The sequence below is a fragment of the Myxine glutinosa genome, chromosome 7 (assembly GCF_964187855.1).
Source record: "Myxine glutinosa chromosome 7, kmMyxGlut1.1, whole genome shotgun sequence".
In the NCBI taxonomy this organism is placed as follows: domain Eukaryota; kingdom Metazoa; phylum Chordata; class Myxini; order Myxiniformes; family Myxinidae; genus Myxine; species Myxine glutinosa.
This window is the reverse complement of record NC_136267.1, coordinates 69,236,393-69,255,597: the sequence shown is the minus strand read 5'-3', so window position 1 is coordinate 69,255,597 and position 19,205 is coordinate 69,236,393. Positions and strand designations below refer to the sequence as shown.

Genomic DNA, 19,205 nt, shown 5'->3' with positions numbered 1-19,205 from the left:
TGTTGTACTGTTATTCTTGTGTGATCTTAATACAATACTTGTTGGTTGGTAACAATTGGTGTGGTTTCACCATTGATCTTTGACATACAGAATAACACATTTTTCTGCCGTGACTCCTCTCAGGGCTCGGAGGTACACCGTGACCGGGGTTTGGGGAGGAGCACGTAACAGAAATTGGGGGCTCGTCCGGGATTGGCCCAAATTGAAATTGGGGGTTCGTCTTTGCTGACAAAATTCCTAAAACTCGTCCGGGATAGAATTCCCTAACATTCCCAAAATTCCCAAATTTGGAATTTTTCTAACATTCCCAAATTTTTCAAAAGATTTGATATTTTTTGTGTGAAGGTTAGCAGGTGCTAACTAATAGTCACCATGGTGTTTGACGCAGAAAAGTTTGCGGCTTCCCCTTATGAGGCACAGTTTCAAGCGTTAAAAAGATCGGAACTCTTGATATTGGCCAAATATTTTAACTTGGAGGTCCGAGTTAATATGAAGAAAGCAGAGATGCAGACATTGGTGGTAGAATCTCTGGTGGGACAAGGAACATGGAAAGAGGTAGCCTTGGATTGGTTACCTGAGGAAAAAGTAAATGTGGAGCTCCGGAAAATGGAGATGCAACTGCAGAGCCAGGAAAGGTTAAAAGCAGAGGAAAGGAAAGCAGAAAAGGAAAGAGCAGAACAGGAACGAGAACTCAAGGAAAGAAGAGCAGAGGAAAGGAGAGCTGAAAAGGAACTCGAGGACAGAAGAGCAGAACAGGAACGAGAACTCGGAGAGAAGAGCAGAGGAAAGGAGAGCTGAAGAAGAAAGAAGAGCAGAGAAAAGGAGAGCTGAAGAAGAAAGAAGAGCAGAGGAAAGAGCAGAGGAAAGGAGAGCCGAAAGGGAGTTAAAGGAACGTGACATGGAGTATCAGAAGGAACTTAAACTCAAGGAGCTGGATATAATGGGAGAACGGAGAGAAGTAGTATCCATGCCGGCTAGTTTGACAACTAGTCAGACCACTTGGGATGTTGGGAGGCATGTGAGGCTGGTTCCACCCTTCAATGAAAAAGAGGTAGCCAAGTTTTTTTTACACTTTGAGAAAGTGGCTCAAATGCTAAAATGGCCTGTGGGGTCCTGGACTATGTTAGTGCAAAGTGTTTTGGTGGGTAAAGCTCAAGATATCTATTCGGCTTTACCGATTGACCAATGTGCAGATTATGAGATGGTGACGAAAACCATTCTCAAAGCCTATGAATTGGTCCCTGAAGCTTCCCGGCAAAAATTAAGGAATGTCAGGAAGAGGGAGAGTGAGACCCATGTGGAGTTTGCCAGAATGAAGGAAACCATGTTTGATCGGTGGTGTGATTCGTAGGGGATTGGGAAAGACTTCAAACTGTTGCGACAATTGATCTTGGTGGAGGAATTCAAACAGTGTCCAGTGGACATTAAAGTGCATCTGGATGAAAAGAAAGTACCAGAGTTGTATGAGGCAGCAACCGTGGCAGATGACTATGCCTTGACACACAGGATGGGGTTCCACAAACCTAACTTCCCGCCGAGAGTTAGCCAGGGGAGTTATGGTAAATCAGGTTCGGAGAACAAATATTCATGGAGGCGGCCGAGAGATGACTACGAGGACAAATCTGATACCGCGACTTTTAGGGATCAGAAGACTACAGTTCCAAGACAGACTTATCTTCCGGGGGGCCCGAGGCAGACCACGACTTTTTCCTCTGGGCCAACTTGCGCTTTTTGCAAGAAACCTGGGCATTTGATGTCCCAATGTTACGCCCTGAAAAGGAAAAATCAGGAGCGGAGTCAGACTAGTACAACTCCGAATGCATTGGCTAATGCGAGAAATCGTCCTTGGAGGACAGTGCCTTGTGAAGGTTCTCATGCCAAAGTAACGACATCACAGAACGACCTTGTTCAAGAGGGTTACAAACCTTTTATTTCAGAGGGGTTTGTGTCACTGGATGGAGACTTGACTAACCAGAGACCTGTTAGGGTATTGAGAGACACAGGAGCACATCAATCTTTGATGCTTGAAGGCATTTTGCCATTGTCAGAGAAGACGTCAACTGGTGTTAGTGTTCTGTTAGAGAGGGTTGGTGGCTATGTTAAAGCTCCACTTCATGTCATCCATTTGAAGTCTGATTTGGTGTCAGGACCGGTCACCGTAGGTTTACAAGCCACTCTTCCTGTAAAGGGAATCTCTTTTGGTATCGGGAATGATTTGGCCGGTGGTTGAGTTTCTGGTAATCCGATGTTTGTTGAAAAGCCTAATATGGAAAATAACACCGCACAGTTGGAGCAGGAGATTCCGGGTATATTTCCATCCTGTGCCGTGACTCGTGCTATGGGTAGGAAGCGCTCTGAAGAGAAGGAGAAGGTACTGATGTCACGCTTTGCACAGGCACGTCTTGTCAAGTACCCTGAAGCTCAGTGTCAGCACACACAAGTCATGGATGGAGGCAATGTGGGCAAGCTCTTTGTAGGTGGACTGAACTTTGACACAAGTGAAGATGTTCTGGACTCTATCTTTGACAAATATGGACCACTCTTGGAAGTGCGACTGATAAAAGACAGGGAGGCACAAAAGTCGAGAGGGTTTGGCTTTGTCACGTTTGAAAACACAAAGGACACCAGAGATGCAGAAAAGGATTTGAATGGCAAGGATTTGGATGGTCGGACCATATCAGTAGAGAAGGCAGGCCATGGGCGTCGAGGGGGCTACAGAGGAGGAAAACGTGGAGGTAGTTTCAGGGGTGGCTATAGCTCCCGGGGTGGGAGTAGTAGTTTTGGTGGCGGCCGCAGGCGTCATTACTACTGAGGCTCCCAGCAGCAGCAGCGCAGTTTTGGCAACTCTCGACGGGATGACTATTACGGTGGTAGCCGAGATGAGGACCGTTACTCACGTGACTACCGCACCCGACTCTACAACTGTGATTATGATTTTTATGATCAAGAGAAGAGTTGGAAGCACTGAGTGCTCAGGAGCAGCCGAGCCAAGATTCCTACATGGATTAACCCGTGAACTCCACGTTCCTAAATGCGTCCATGCAGGGAATACTTCCAGGCCTCCCCACCCAATCACCATGAAACCTGGCTCTCAGCTCGGCCTCCTTTAAAAAGTGCTATAGATTTGTTTTGCTTTGGATTTTTGATCACAACCCCTTAACCTTCATTCAAAAAATGAAAAATAAAAACCAGAGGTTGATGAGATGGAGTTTGGTTTTGCAGGAGTTCAACTTGGAAATTGAGCATGTAAAGGGCAGGGACAATGTCATTGCTGATGCTTTGTCCAGAGTGAACTAACTTTGGAAATTTCTGTAGGTTGTTTGGAAGTTTTGTTGCTTTATTTTGGGAAATATTGATTATCGCTGCTCACAGGAATTAATGATTTGGGTGTGACTTTTACTTTTGTTTGTTAAAAGAGTTTTTGCCTGCAAAGAAAGTTTTCACGATGTTCAAACTTTCTTTCTTGAGGGGGGGAAGTGTTACGGATTCGTCACTTCCGTTGTTGTTTTCATCCACTGTAAACATTTTTGATTCCATGTACTATTATTGTTTGCAAAAGGTTTATTGTGTATTAACTGTATTCAAAAGGTGAAAAAGTTAGTGTTAAAAGAAACCGGAAACCGGATCGGGAGCTGGACGACGACGAAGAAGAGGAAGAGGGAAAAGAGGGCGGAGCGAGGAGAGTCGGACAAGAAGCATAGTTGCTTTGCGGTCTGGAGCGAACATTGGCGAGCAAGAGTCACGAGTGAACTTTGGGTTTCCCAGGAAAGGGATTCCTGTGACAGAGTTGTTATCGCTGTGACAGATTCACCTGCGTGTCATGTTTTGCGATTGATTCCGTAGAGAATCCTCGTCGTGCCGTTACGTCTCTAGTACGGGCCGTCGGCCATTTTGACTCGCGCGCTTTGTGCGTCGAGCAAGGTTTCTTTGCTTCGCTTCAGCCGTTCTCACCGCATTCAGACGTTTATCTGGTGTGTGTGTGTGTGTGTGTATGTGTGCAACGCGGATTTTGAAGGTAAATCTGAGGTTCGCCGACTGTGAACCGTGAAACATCCATACCAGAGGGTGTGATTTCCCAGTCGCCTGGAGGGCGCCTTTGGATTTCCCAGTCGCCTTGAGGCCGCGTTGGTGCAGCTTTGGCCGTGTGGCTGTGACCGTCATCCGAACACGATTCTGGTCTCGATTAGACATCGTTCTGACGATCGCTGGAGCGGATCGACTTTGGCTTGAAGCCGGGATCGACTTCGGCTTGAAACCGGAATCAACTTTGGCTTGAAGCCGGGAAAGAGACATTGGGAATGTTCTTCTTTTTGCTCACTTCGAGCACAGTGAGTTATATTGTACGAACTTGATGGTACCATCATAGGAAATATATATTGGTTGTACAATTGATTACTATTGTTGCTGTACTGTTATTCTTGTGTGATCTTAATACAATACTTGTTGGTTGGTAACAATTGGTGTGGTTTCACCATTGATCTTTGACATACAGAATAACACATTTTTCTGCCGTGACTCCTCTCGGGGCTCGGAAGTACACCGTGACCGGGGTTTGGGGAGGAGCACGTAACACTATTTAGTTTTCCCAAATCCAGCTTTGGTCTCCAGCATTCTCAGGTTTGGACTCCCGCATAACATTCGCGTTCGCATAACGTTCATTGTGACGATGTTTTCATTGCGACGATGTTATTTTCCCGGGTGCCGCACAAACCGCTGCACAGCTGCACCGATCGGACTCGGTGACCTCGGACAAAGACCTTTCATAAGGACTCGGGTTGAATCCCTGCTTGAGAGAATTCCAACCCCCTCCCTGCCATCAGGAGTAAAATAGGCTATTTAATTTTTCCAATTTCAGCTTTGGTCTCCAGCATTCTCAGGTTTGGACTCCCGCATAACATTCGCGTTCGCATAACGTTCATTGTGACGATGTTTTCATTGTGACGACGTTGTTTTCCCAGGTGCCGCACAAACGGCTGCACCAATCCCTGCACAGCTGCACCGATCGCTGCACAGCTGCACCGATCGGACTCGGTGACCTCGGACAAAGACCTTTTATAAGGACACAGGTTGAATCCCTGCTTGAGAGAATTCCATCCCCGTCCCCGCCATCACAGCCATCTCTCCAACTCACAATCCCACGAGATATGTGGAAAGGACGACCCAAAACCAATATAAACATCATTCGTATATAAACAACATTAAAAGCAAATAATGACCTCTGCCAAAGTTCAAACAACGTTTAATCTCTACATGAGAGAATTCCACATAGCTATTTGGGCGGTGTATACGCTAACAGATCGCGATTACGATTTGAAACACGATGGAATAATATTTACCGATATGAACAGTGATGTGGCTTTTATTGAAATTCTAAAGATATTGTTTAGATTTTGATGATTTGCATGTGATATAATTTAACGGATGTTTAAATGAATCGTTTAAAATTTTTAAAAGCCTTCAATTTATGATATTTTACCTTTTCATTTGGGCCTCCCAATTGAAGCCCAGCACGCTTTCAGTTTTTCCAATGAGCATTACGATTGACCACGAGGCATTACCTAAAGGGGCAGTATACAATGAAAGACCAAATCTGCATGACTTTAACACCATTATGGAACTTGTTTGTAAAATTTCACATCGATAGGGTGAACGGTTTCAGAGATATAATGATTTAATATTTTCCTTCAATCCAATATGTCTGCCAAACCATGTGACCTATGATGAAATAAATTTAATATTTCAATACAAATGGGTCATAGAGCATGTGCATGCAATTTCAGATTTTTAGGATAAGGAATTCGATTGGAACATTTTTGGCTGGTGTACCACTTCACCTATGATGTCATCATTATCAAGCTTTTGTTCCCCATTGGGAGTACTTGACAATGTACTAAGTTTCAAATTTTTCCATTCAGCGGTTTCCGAGAAATGTTTTCATTATTAGCTTTTAATCCAAGATGACTGCCATGCCACATGACCTATGACGTCACAATCATCATAAAAACATTCTGCATGGGTGTCACTCCTACCCTGAAAGTTTCGTCTCAATCGGACATATGGTTGCTGAGAAAAACGAGGTTTAGCCCGTACAGACGGACGGACGGACGGACAACCCAAAAACATAATGCCTCCAGCAAAAGTAACAGACAGACAGACAGATAAACAGGTGAAACATAACCTCCGTCCACCTTCAGTGACAGAGCTAAAAATATTAAAGCCATAAACCCTCATACATTCAACGTTGTTAAGATTACAAAGCAATAAGGCTGCCTCTTTCCTCAAAACACAATTCCTTCTCTTCCTTTCCCTGACCCAGTAAAAAACAACAGGAATGAAAGAAACATTTACCTTAATAAGAGTTGTTATTGCCCATTCGGAAGAGATTCATTGATAGGCCTGAGTAAAAAACTATAGTTCAAAATCCCTCTACGAGAACAGTCGTTCACTGGTAAAAGCAATTGAATGTCTGAGAGCCAGAGGCTGGTATCTGATATTACTCTGAAAATTGAGTCCTGCCCGACAAAATCTTAATATTCCAAAGGCTGATATCTACCAACGACTTCAATAGACATCACATCAGTTTAGAAACAACTGTCCAAAGATGAATTGCTTGTCTTTCCTCCAAACCTTACTTTGGTCAGATATCAGCTTCTGGTTCTGGAAGTCGTCAGTTTAAATCCCATGTCATATATCTTTTTTTCTAAATGGCTCATGATGTTATTGTTCTACATGTCAGTGTAAAAATATTTTGTGATGGGACCAAAGTACTTGCAGGCAACAAACCTCACTTTGTCTGGTGAAACATCAGCTAATTTGTCTCCATGACCTGCTAGGACTTGTTCAGCAAATCCATCATCCATGTCAGCAAGCTGGAATATATAGAATAGCACTGTCAGAACTGAATAAAGTCCAGAAGAGAGAAACAACACAAGAGGCACGATGCAATCAGAAGAAAGGTAAACGAGACTGTGATTAGTAGTTCACACTTGTGCTAATACAAGAAAAGCCGAGGACGTGTATATGCAGTGGAAGGGAATTCTTCTGGCAAACACTGCAGCCTGCAAACTTGATGCACATCAGACACAAACATGTTAGTAATGACGAGAAAAAACAATCTTCAACACAGACATTAAACTCAGTCGAGAGCATACCTCCGCCAGGTGAACAGTTTACGTTTTGTATCCCAGAGTAGACCAGGAAATCACAATACAGAATCAGATTTCATCAAAATCATCCCTCCACAACTTTTTGAGACATCCTGTTATGTATCGTTTTTGGCCCTATCTCCAGAAGAATCACATAACAAATTCTAGTAGCCGGATCCGAATCCGGATTTTCACCAAAATCTAATCATTTCGTCCTTGTCACATACACTACATCTCTGCCAAATTTCATCCGAATCCATCCACAACTTTTTGGGATATCTTGTTCACAGACAAACACACAGACAGGGGTGAAAAGATAACCTCCATCCACCCTTGGTGGCGGAGGTAATAAGAAGCTAACTGCCATATGGTACAGTAGATAACCATTACAAATAAATTTTCATTTGTTTCTTGTATATTGTATTTTATTTTGGACATTTTGTGGTTGTGCAGAGGTGATGAGCAAGACCCACCAAGGGAGCTGTTGAAGGAGAAAGGACAAAGGTACAAGGAGGTAGGGGGAACAAACATTGTAAAGAGAAGTCACAAGATACTAAAGACAAACTTAGACACACGATACACCTGCAAACATAAAATAAAAATTGATTGATTGAAATGATAGCTGCCAAATCAACTATGATAACCTTCAAACTGGTCTGACAGGGCAGCCGAGAGGTATACATACCCACCTTTGAGTAGTTAAGCCTGGGTCCAAATCCCAACCCAGCTACAAACAGTCATCCTGGTGTTCCAAATCCAAGGCAATTCATTATTTTGTGTGCCGTCCCTGGATGGAAGTTAAACTGGACGTCCCATCTACTAGCATTAGTTGCTGGGGAGAGAATGGGGAGTGGGGGTGAGAGTGTGGGGTAAAGATCCCACGATTTTCGTCATGAAGAGAATGCGAGTTATCTATCACCTGCATCCTGATCAAATTCAAAATTCTTTCACTTTTCAACAGGGAGCACTGTATCAGCGATACTACCACACTCAAAGCAATGATGCAAACCAGCAACCGTGTGCTGCACACAAATGAATAGACCATAAAACTCAGTGATAGTTTGTCGAAAGGATTTCAAAAAGGGAGGCTAACACTACGATCACAACTTAAATAAAAAATGTACGACTTGAATACAAGCATCATTTTTTTTATAGCATATAAAGATTCCTATGCCCAAACGGTTTATAAATGAAAAGGTGTTGGTAGTTCCAAAATTAATTCATTGACATTGTGGACATGCCTCAACCTCTATCATCAGTAACCATAAACTAGAGTGAAGTCGCTGACGCGCCACCGCAAATCCCCACGCCTGATACATAAAGCAAAGTGAAAGATGGCAAAGAATTCCACTAGGAATGACCCAATATCAAATTTTAAGTCAAAATTTATTTTCCCCGTTATGACCCCTGTGATCCCTCGTTCCCACCCCCTTGGGGCATGAACCGGAAGTCAAATCCAAAACATCGTTACATATTTCATGCGTCCTCCGTTGTTGATTGCATATACAAAGTTTAATTATGAATGGTGAATTTCTGCACAAACGTTCAGGAAATAGCATGACGGACAGACAGGACAGGGCAGACAAACGGAGCCGAGTAGAGTATCCCTCCGTTTTTAAGCGGTGAGCCGCCTCAATATTTGGCTATGTCCTTCCATACATCCATCCATCCGTCAAAAATTAAGAAGAACAAGTCAGGAGACGACGATGGTTCACGAGCGAGCGGTATTCAATGACAAATGTCAAAACCAACATTGAAAATATATAAATAGGAATGTATTATCAGTTATGAGACTAGTTAGCTAAACAATACCGAAAATTTGGTTCGATTCCGACAACTTTGAAAATTTGACCTTTGTGACCTTGAAATGTCAAAACGAAGGCTACTGACCTTGAAAAGGCATAGAAAATAATGTATAATCAGTTATGAGGTTAGTTAGCTACACAATACTGAAAATTCGGTTCGATTCCTACAACTTTGAAACTTTGACCTTTGTGACCTTCAAAGGTCAAAGGTCGAGGATTCAAAAATTTGTTGGAAAACTTGTATTTCATTATGTATGTGATAATATAAGATCATGTATGACATTTCATCCCATCAGGAAGCGAACAATGTAATAAAACCATCAAAAATCGACTTTTCTAAATTTCGTGACCTTGTGACCTTGACCTTGGGGCGAAAATGAAAATTCGAGCTCCGTAGGGCTAGACGCATGACATTGGCCTAACCAAATATTGAAATCCCTGTCAGATTCCACCAAACCCCTCAGAGAAGATGTAGCTTGAAATCGATTACCCCCTAAAAAGACATTTTTCGAACGTGGCAGCGCCCACAATGGACGCAATACGCCCACTCTATGCAGGACACAACTAGATCATGATATCAACCTCCCACCCAAGTTTCATAAAGATCGGATGATATCATCAGGTAGTTATGCTGCGGACAGACAGACACACACACAGACAGACGCCCACACATGACAAATATAGTGGTCACTTGATAACTCGTGAACCAACATTTCTAAGCCACCGTGTTTGATTATAAAGGGTTCTAAAGTGTAATTCTAGCGGATTCAAAAAGGGTAATTTTAATGGGTTACAACTAAAGGGCATTTCTAATGGGTTCTAAAGTGTAATTCTGAAGCGTAATTCTAAAGGGTAATTCTGAAGGGTAATTCTACATGATTCTAAAGGGGAATTCTAAAGGGTTCTCACTAAAGGGTATTTCTAATGGGTTCTAAAGTGTGATTCTAAAGGGTTTTTCTAAAGGGTATTTCTAAAGGATTCTAAAGGGTAATTATAATGGGTTCTAAATGGTAATTCTCATGGGTTCTAAAGGGTAATTCTGAGGGGTTATAAAGGGTAATTTTAAAGGGTTTCGTTTGTTTCTTGGCTTTGTCTATTTCATTTTTAAAATGCCAAAATGAACTGCTTCCTTCAGACACAGGTGCGATTTTTTTCAATGAGCATGGGGATGATTAAATATTAGTAATAAGAAACTGATCCGCAAGCGCACTATAAATGAATGAAGAAATAAATGAATGAAGAGATGAGATAGGATGCAAGCAAACCTGTTCCACTAATGCTGATCGAGCCTTCTGTACCTCTGCCCACAGATCACCAACAATTTCCGCATTGGCATCTTGGTGTTCATACACACTACCATCATTCCCTCGCCAGGTGAGTACATCCATCGATACTAGGTCAACCACACCACGGAACTCTTTTCCGGTTCCTATCGGCAGCTGCAGGGAGGTCGAAAAGGCATTTTAGCTGCAGCTACACGATGGTAAAGGCAGCCTGGCAGTTCCAAATGATGACAAAAATTAAGTTGGTAAAGATACGACCAACATTTTAACTTCATAAATAAGCTTGAATTTAAATTAAGGTCTTAAAAGAAGAATGAACAGGAAGCTACATAAAAATTCAAACTTTTCAGTGAGATACTTTGCATTCATGCAGAAACAGTGACCAATAAGGGAAACATTATAACAAGCACACAGGGTGTATAACCCTATATGGACCCCAAGGACATTTTGCACTTTTTGTCTTCTTCCACATTTCATTACATGTATAAATATATTAATGTATTCTGCTGTGCAAAAGGCTTAGACATTTTGCATTTTCATATTCTGATGCATGAGGAAACTAAAACTTTGTGTTCAATGCAAATACACCTTCATGAAAAAGGAAATCATATTCAAAGAACAAAATTTACACACAATATACCCTAAACTAATAGCGTGTATCTCCACGCTCCTCCCACAAAACCATTGGAATTCTTCTTGGGACATTAAAATAATTTTCTTCTAAACTCTTGTGGAATGGTGTTCCATGCTTTTTCCAAGTATTTGGGATACTTTTTTACTTTGTCCAAATAGTCTAATATAGCGTCCATAATATTGAGATCTGGGCTATGGGGGGCCATCCCATGCATTGAAGGACGTCATCTTCCTCTTTCTTTTGCAAATACTTTTTCATTATTCCAGCTGAGTGTTTTGGAATCATTATCTTGCAGGAAGATGAAGTTTGGACCGATAAGTCTTACGCCACTGGGCATAGCAGAGTGGATTAAAATTTGTTTGTACCTTGGTACACTCAATATACTGCACAGGTATCCTTCGATTTACGATCGCTCGGTTTCCATTTTTTTTCACTGTAACAAAACTGACTTTTTACGGCATGTTTTTTTATTTGCATTTGCATTTTTACTAAAGCTAAATTAAAATACTGCACAGTACAGTGAAGCACTATGTATGAAATTTTCAACAGCACTTCACTCCTTTATTGAGCCACGTCACATCCATGTATACACTGTACGCAGTCACGCGTTCAGTTGTCGTACATGTGTGTGACTCATTTCACACAGCACTAAGCAGCAGTCTACCTCTGTTTGCCATCTTGTCCCACTCGATGTGAAGTGCTCCGTCATTTAAAAATCAGTCGTAATCTTGCTCATCCCTCAAGATATCTGGCAATAGGCCTTGCTCAATTGCGTTTAACTGCTGCCCCAGTGAAATGTTCCCACCAGGCTATAACGCTGGACATGTAGGTGGACATAATAAAACGAAATGAAAAGGGCGAGAAACTCGCCGCCATCATTGCCCGTTCGTGGTGAGTACATACACATTGATAAGGTTAAGGATTTCATATTTATTTAGCATTAAGTAGGATTTAATAATGCAGGTGTCTTTTATTTCTGGTTTTGGTTTGTATTATTACCCTCGCCAGAGGAGAGGGTATTGCATTTGAGTCCGTTTGTTTGTTTGTTTGTCTGTTTGTTTGTCCGCACAGAATAAATATGATTTTCTCTGCAACTGTTGGTCCGATTGACAGGATATTTTCACCATAGGTGCAACTCCACCTGTATAATTTTTTATGTTAATTATGACGTCATACGTCACGTGGTATGACCGCCATTTTGGAAAAACCAAAAAACTTTGCACCTCTATATCTCTGAAAGTGCTGCATAGAAAAAATTGATACATGGCTCATTGTAAAGACCTCTCCATGTGGAATAACATATGTTAATGATGATGTCATAGGTGCCTCCATTATGATGTCATAATTCGACAAGTACAAAACGTCATCCGATCAAGATTAAATTTATTGAGCATCATCTAGGGATAAATTGGTGGAGAAAAAAAACAACGATGTCATTGGTCACGTGGTTCGGCCACTATATTTGTTTTAACACAAAAGCCTTAAAAACCACTGAAAATACGTCCTGGCGAGGGTCTGCAATCTCCGATTGCTCTTTCTTGTTTGTAACAGTATTTTCCTTGTGTTATAATGAAATCAAATGTTAGGGAGGGCAGAATTTTTTGGTCAGGAACACATCCCCTATTTTTTTACCTTTAAAAGAAGAAACCTTTTTTTGATTTGTTTTTTCGGTTTACATTCCATTCTACAGGAACGCTACACTTTCATAAATCGAAGGATACCTGTACCATAGATTTTCAGCCTTGCGAATACGGAGGGCTGTGCATTTCTGAAGGATATTTCTTAAAGTATTGCTCATCCTTGTTAGGCAGCTTTTTGGGTCTTCCATTCCTGAGTTTATCAATTACAGAGGATGTGTCTCTGTAATTGTTGACTGTGCTTCAGGTACCACACCTTGAAATTCGAGTGATGCGACTTATTTCACTCATTGTTTTTCCTTCTTTAAGTAGAAACACAATGATATGGCAATCTTTCACTGAAATTTTAGCAATTTTGTTTTAAGCTCACAGTTTATCCTGATAGATATGTATTCTGCAGTAAGAGAAGTGGGCTATTAGCTTTATGGATGTGTAGAGAGGAACACCTGATACTAATGATGAGAAAACGTGACAACGAGTCATCAATTAGATTTGATTGGTTAATGTGATAGAATAGCCACTACAACACTTCTTATTAGCTGCTCATGTATAGTTTACTTTGAATTGTGATCACAAGTTTTTAAAGATTCTGATCAATGTGAATTAAAAATTGTTAAGTGACAAGCTCGGTTTCTTCTCACCCAAACTAAGTTGTATTAACAGTCAACATTGTTGTCATAGTAGAAAACACTATGGAAGACTTTGAGAAAATTGTTAATGTTCCTAATGTTCATATATTGTCAATCCTGAATGTGTCTGAGACGTTTGCACAGCAATGTAGAAATTATCATGTTAATGAGATGCAGATCCCTGGTGTTGGGCTAGCGGCTAGGGTGCCGGCTTAGGATCCTAGGATCCTGGGTTCGAATCCCGGTCAATCGGTGAATTAACGCCAGGGGGGTTGACTCAGCCTGTCATCCTTCCGAGGTCGGCAAATTGAGTACCAGTTCACTGGTAATTCCCTGCTTGTTGTAAAAGGCGGCAAAAAGGGTTGGCGTCAGGAAGGGCATCCGGCCGTAAAACATTGCTTCAAAAAGGGGACCGAAAAACAACAACAACCACAGTTCCCGAAAAAGGCCAACCCCCGCTTGCGGGGAAAAATGGCCTCTAAAGGTGGTTTTTAATGAGATGCAGTGAAAATCTCCTGCTGAACATTGGTTGTGCTATAACATGCCTATTTGAACATTAAAGAAGTATGATAAGTTTTCAAATATTTTGAGTCCGAGGCAAAGAGGAGTTTACAAATTAGTGCCTCAGGAAATACAGCCTCTTCCATTATCTTTGAACTACACAAAAAAGTACTGAAGAAAATGTGGATGAAACAAGTTAGACAGGATGAGAAAGAAAATCAACATGACAAATATGCATCATTATAAAGTCAAATCAAACCAAGCAATTATTATGAAGCACAATTGATAGTGCATTTTTTATTAGTAATCAAATCAATAATCAACTAGATGGTATTTCTAGAATACTTGCCCTGCACAGTCAACTTGGTGTGAGCCAACTCTTCTGTTTTTTCAAGTGCAAGACGATGACTTTTTTTTTTTGATTCAGTATGGCTGCCAGACCACGTGAGCGATAACATCATAAATTTATATTCTCCCATATAATTGTTGCATAGATCATGCACAATCAATTTCAAACTGATCAGACTAAGCGTTGTCCCTGTCGAATTACGATGTCATAATTATGGCACCAATGACGTCATCATTAACAACACCTATACCCCATATGGAGTTATTTACAATGAGCCAAGGTTAAATTTTTTCCAGAGCGGTTTTGGAGATATAGAGGTGCAACGTTTTTAGGTTTTTCCAAGATGGTGCCTGTAACAAATGACCTATGACGTCATGATTATCATTAAAATATTCTAAAGGAGGAGGCGCTTCTATGGTGAAAAATTCGTGTCAATCGGACCAAGAATTGCAGAGAAAAAAATTCATACTGATCGAATCAAGCATTGTATTTGTCGAATTATGGCATCATAATTAAGGTGCAGATGACATCATCATTAACATATCTTATTCCCCAAGCGAGTACTTGACAATGAGCCATGTTTCAATTTTTTCCATGGAGCTGTTTCGGAGATATACAGGTGCAACTTTTTTTCGATTTTTCCACGATGGCGCCTGTACCACGTGACCTATGACGTCATAATTATCATTTTTAAAATGCCACAGGACGCGTTCATATTCTGAAAATTTCGTGCCAATTTATACACAAAATTCCGACTAACAGTTGCAGAGGAATTTAAATTTTTTCACACTGATCAGATCAAGCGTTGTACTTGTCGAATTATGAAGTTGTAGCGGCTACCGCTGGGTTTTCACAATCGCCTTGCACCTATCAAGGACGCGGAGCGATCACCATGCCGGGCTCGTCCAGGATGCCTGGGCAGGCCTGCGCTCAACTTGCCAGGCCTCGGTCGGGACGCCCGGGCATGCGCTCGCCCTCAACTTGCCAGGCCGCAGCCAGGACGCTCGGCCACGCCCCCTCTCGCCTTTCCTGGGCAAACGCTCCGGGATAATGTGTGTATATATATTGCTGCCCGATAAACGGGCTTTTCAGAGTACCTGAGTGTTTTGTTTGAATATAGCAACTCGGACGAATTCCAGCTTTTCGTCGCGTCCATTCTTCCGATCGACGTGGGAGCCCGAGCTCCTTCATTGGTGACCTACCGACATGGACACGGCAGTGGCCCTTAAACTGCCTACCTTCTGGGAGGCTCACGCGGCGGTTTGGTTCGCACAGGCGGACTCCCTGTTCGCCCTGCGAGGCATCACGGCCGACGACACCCGCTTCCACCATGTGGTAGCAGCGCTCGGTTCAGCCACCGCGGCCCGCGCGCTGAGCCTCCTCGAGAGCCCGCCAGCCGCTGACAAATACGGCGCGATTAAAAAGCTCCTCCTCGACGCTTTCGCCCTCCCATCGGCGGAACGCGCACGGCGCCTGCTCGACCTGCCCGAGCTCGGCGACACGCGCCCTTCCGAGCGAATGGACTACATGCTTTCACTGCTCGGCGAGCACTCTCCAGCATTCCTGTTCCAGGAGCTGTTCAGCCCGGTACGCCTCGCCCTGGCAACCACGACGATCACGGATCCCCGTGCCCTTGCCAGGGAAGCCGACAAGATCTCCGCCGCAGGCCAGCGCATCGCAGCAGCGACCTGGGGCCCACCGCCGTTCGACGCAACACCCATGGCGCCCAAGCACCCGGCACGGTCGACGACCGAACTGCCAACGCAATTGGCGGCCGCTACACCGAGCCGACCACCTCCAGCACGACGACCGGGGCCTCCACCTGACCAAGCGTGGTGTTACTATCATGCCAGGTTCGGACAGAAGGCCCGGACATGCCGACCCCCATGCACCTTCGGCAGGCCGGGAAACGGCCGGGCCGGCGTTCATTACCAGCCATGAGCGCCGGCCACACGGGCAACTTACTGTTCATCACGGATAAAGCGTCCGGACGGCGCTTCCTGTGCGACACCGGCGCCCAACTGAGCGTCATACCCGCCTCTGACCAGGACAGGCAGTCCGCGGTTTGCGGCCCCTCCTTGGTTGCGGCCAACGGATCGGCCATCCGCACCTTCGGCCCGCGCAACGTCACCCTCTGCTTCGGCGGCCAACGCTTTGCTTGGACGTTTGTAACCGCAAACGTGCCCATGGCTCTGCTAGGCGCCGACTTCCTCTGCGCACACGTAGTGCTGGTGGACGTCCAACGGCGTCGTTTAATCAACGCCGAAACCTTCAGCTCCCTGGTATGCACATTGAGCAGCTCCGCGCCGACCGAGCTGGCATGCGCCCTCCCGGCGGCGAACGAGTTTGCTCGCCTGCTCACGGAGTTCCCGGCCCTCACGCGGCCGACGTTTTCAGCCGTCGCAGTACGGCATGGGATTGAGCACCACATACCAACCACGGGCCCGCCGGTCTACGCCAGAGCCCGCCGCCTCGACCCAGCCAAGCTCGCCGTGGCCAAAGCCGAGTTCGACGCTTTAGAACACCTCGGCATCGTGCGGCACTCCGATAGCGCGTGGGCTTCGCCACTACACATCGTCCCAAAGCCAGGGGGTGGCTGGCGCCCATGTGGCGACTACCGCCGCCTTAACGACGCTACCACCCCCGACAGGTATCCGATCCCGCACATCCAAGACTTCTCCGCCCGTCTGGCGGGACGGGTCATTTTTTCGAAAATTGATCTCATACGGGGATATCACCAGGTACCTGTCAGGGCGGCCGACGTCCCTAAAACGGCAGTCATCACGCCGTTCGGCTTATTCGAATTCTTACGGATGCCGTTCGGTCTCAAGAACGCGGCTCAGGCGTTCCAGCGCTTGATGGACGGCGTGCTGCGTGACCTGCCGTTCCTTTTCGTTTACCTGGACGACATCCTCGTCGCCAGCACGTCCCGGGCCGAGCACCTCCTCCACCTCCGAACACTGTTCGGGCGCCTCAGCGAGCACGGCCTCATCGTCAACCCGGCCAAATGCCACTTCGGCATGACGGCCGTTGATTTTTTGGGCCACCACATCACCAAGAACGGGGCCGTGCCGCTGCCAACCAAGGTGGAGGCCATCACCACGTTCCCGCGTCCCCGCACCATAAAGGCCCTGTAGGAAATCCTGGGAATGGTGAATTTTTATCACCGCTTCGTGCCCCGCGCTGCTCAACTCATGCAGCCCCTCTACGAAGCCCTCCGGGGCAAGCCGGCCAAGCACGACATCGCCTGGTCCACAGCAATGGACGCGGCCTTCCAAAGCTCAAAGCGGGCCCTCGCCGACGCAACACTGCTCGCTCACCCGGTGCTAAACGCTCCCATCGCCCTCACCACGGATGCCTCCGACTACGCGGTGGGCACCGTACATGAGCAATGGGTGAACGGGGTTTGGCAGCCACTCGCTTTTTTCAGCCGGCAGCTCCGGCCGAACGAGCTCAAATACAGCATGTTTGACCGTGAGCTCCTCGGTCTACACCTGGCCGTCCTCCATTTCCGCCACCTCCTGGAGGGCCGACCTTTCACGGCGTTCGTCGACCACAAGCCGTTGGTTTACGCAATGGCCAAGGTCACGGAGCCGTGGTCGGCCCGCCAACAGCACCACCTCTCCGCCGTGTCGGAGTTTACCACGGACATCCGGCACGTCGCCGGCAAAAACAACGCCGTGGCTGACTGTCTTTCCCGGGCCAGCGCGAACGCGGTCCACATGGGCATGGACTTCGCGCTTATGGCGGCGGACCAAACCACCGACACCACGGTGCAAGCCCTCCGGGCGGCGGACACGGGCCTCCGCCTGGCCGACATCCCCTTCGCGGACACTGTCCTGCTCTGCGACGTCTCCCAAGGCCAGCCTCGCCCCATCGTGCCCGTCACCTGGCAACGCCGCATCTTCGCCTCCCTCCACGGCCTTTCCCACCCGGGCCGGAAAGCTTCCCAGAAGCTGGTGTCGGCGCGATTCGTCTGGCACGGCCTTCGTCGGGACGTCCGCGATTGGACCAGCACCTGCACAGCCTGCCAACAGGCCAAGGTCCACCGACACACCCAGGCCCCGCTGGCACCTTTCACCATGCCCGAACGACGTTTCGACCACGTCAACGTGGATCTGGTGGGCCCCCTCCCCCCATCACGGGGGTTCACAGACCTGCTCACCATGGTGGACAGGACCACCAGGTGGCCGGAGGCCGTTCCCCTCGTCTCCACCACCACCGCCGACGTGGCGCAGGGTTTCATCGCCATCTGGGTCGCCCGCTTCGGTGCACCGGCGGACATCTCGTCAGACCGCGGACCACAGTTCACCTCTGAGCTGTGGGGCGCGGTCGCCCGCAACCTGGGGGTCAAGCTCCACCGTACTACGGCCTACCACCCCCAAGCAAACGGGTTGTGCGAGCGATTCCACCGCTCCATGAAGGCCGCGCTCATGGCCGGCCTTCAAGACGGCGGTTGGGCCGACCGGCTGCCGTGGGTCATTTTGGGCCTCCGCACGGCCCCCAAGGAGGACCTCCAGGCATCCACCACCGAGCTTGTCTACGGCCAAGCGCTACGCGTCCCGGGCGAATTCGTGCCCGACGCTACCAGTCCCTGGTCCGCAGCTCACCAGCGCTCGGACCTCCAGGAGGCCGCCCGACGGTTTGCCCCCGTGCCAACATCCCACCACGGTGACCCCCAGTCCTACATCCCCCCAGCACTTCGCACAGCGGAGTATGTTTTTGTGTGTCACGACGCACATCGGGGGCCACTCCGGCCGCCGTACGACGGGCCCTTCCGGGTCCTGCGACGGGACGACAAGTCGTTCGTCATCGACATCGGCGGCAGGTCGGACCGGATTGCGGTGGACCGCCTCAAGCCGGCGCACGTGGACGTCGACCAACCACCACGGGTGGCCCTTCCGCCGCGGCGAGGCCGCCCCCCATCCACGGTGCCCCCTACTCGACCGCCCACCACCACAACGGACCCCCCCCCCCCCACGACCCGCCAGGGGTCACTTCGGCCGGGTCATCAGGACCCCCCTCAAATTGACCCTGCCGGTGCAAGTCGATTCTGGGGGGACGTGTGTAGCGGCTACCGCTGGGTTTTCACAATCGCCTTGCACCTATCAAGGACGCGGAGCGATCACCATGCCGGGCTCGTCCAGGACGCCCGGGCAGGCCCGCGCTCAACTTGCCAGGCCTCGGTCGGGACGCCCGGGCATGCCCAGGCAGGCTCGCCC

At 46.7% G+C, this 19,205-nt stretch overlaps 1 protein-coding gene across 5 annotated transcripts in view; it reads right to left on the bottom strand.

Annotated features, from left to right (window-relative positions):
• GFM2 (GTP dependent ribosome recycling factor mitochondrial 2) overlaps positions 1–19,205 on the bottom strand; it is a 120,838-nt gene that overhangs the window by 53,590 nt on the left and 48,043 nt on the right. For all 5 annotated transcript variants that reach the window (XR_013624090.1, XR_013624091.1, XM_078781826.1 and 2 more), the window contains exons 10-11: positions 10,216–10,389; positions 6,789–6,869 (exon numbers count right to left, since the gene is read on the bottom strand). Coding sequence is in view for 3 of the 5 variants with exons in the window: in XM_078781826.1 (XP_078637952.1) it covers positions 6,789–6,869; positions 10,216–10,389 (255 nt within the window). In the remaining 2 variants the exon portion in view is untranslated. The remainder of the gene's footprint in view (positions 1–6,788; positions 6,870–10,215; positions 10,390–19,205) is intronic.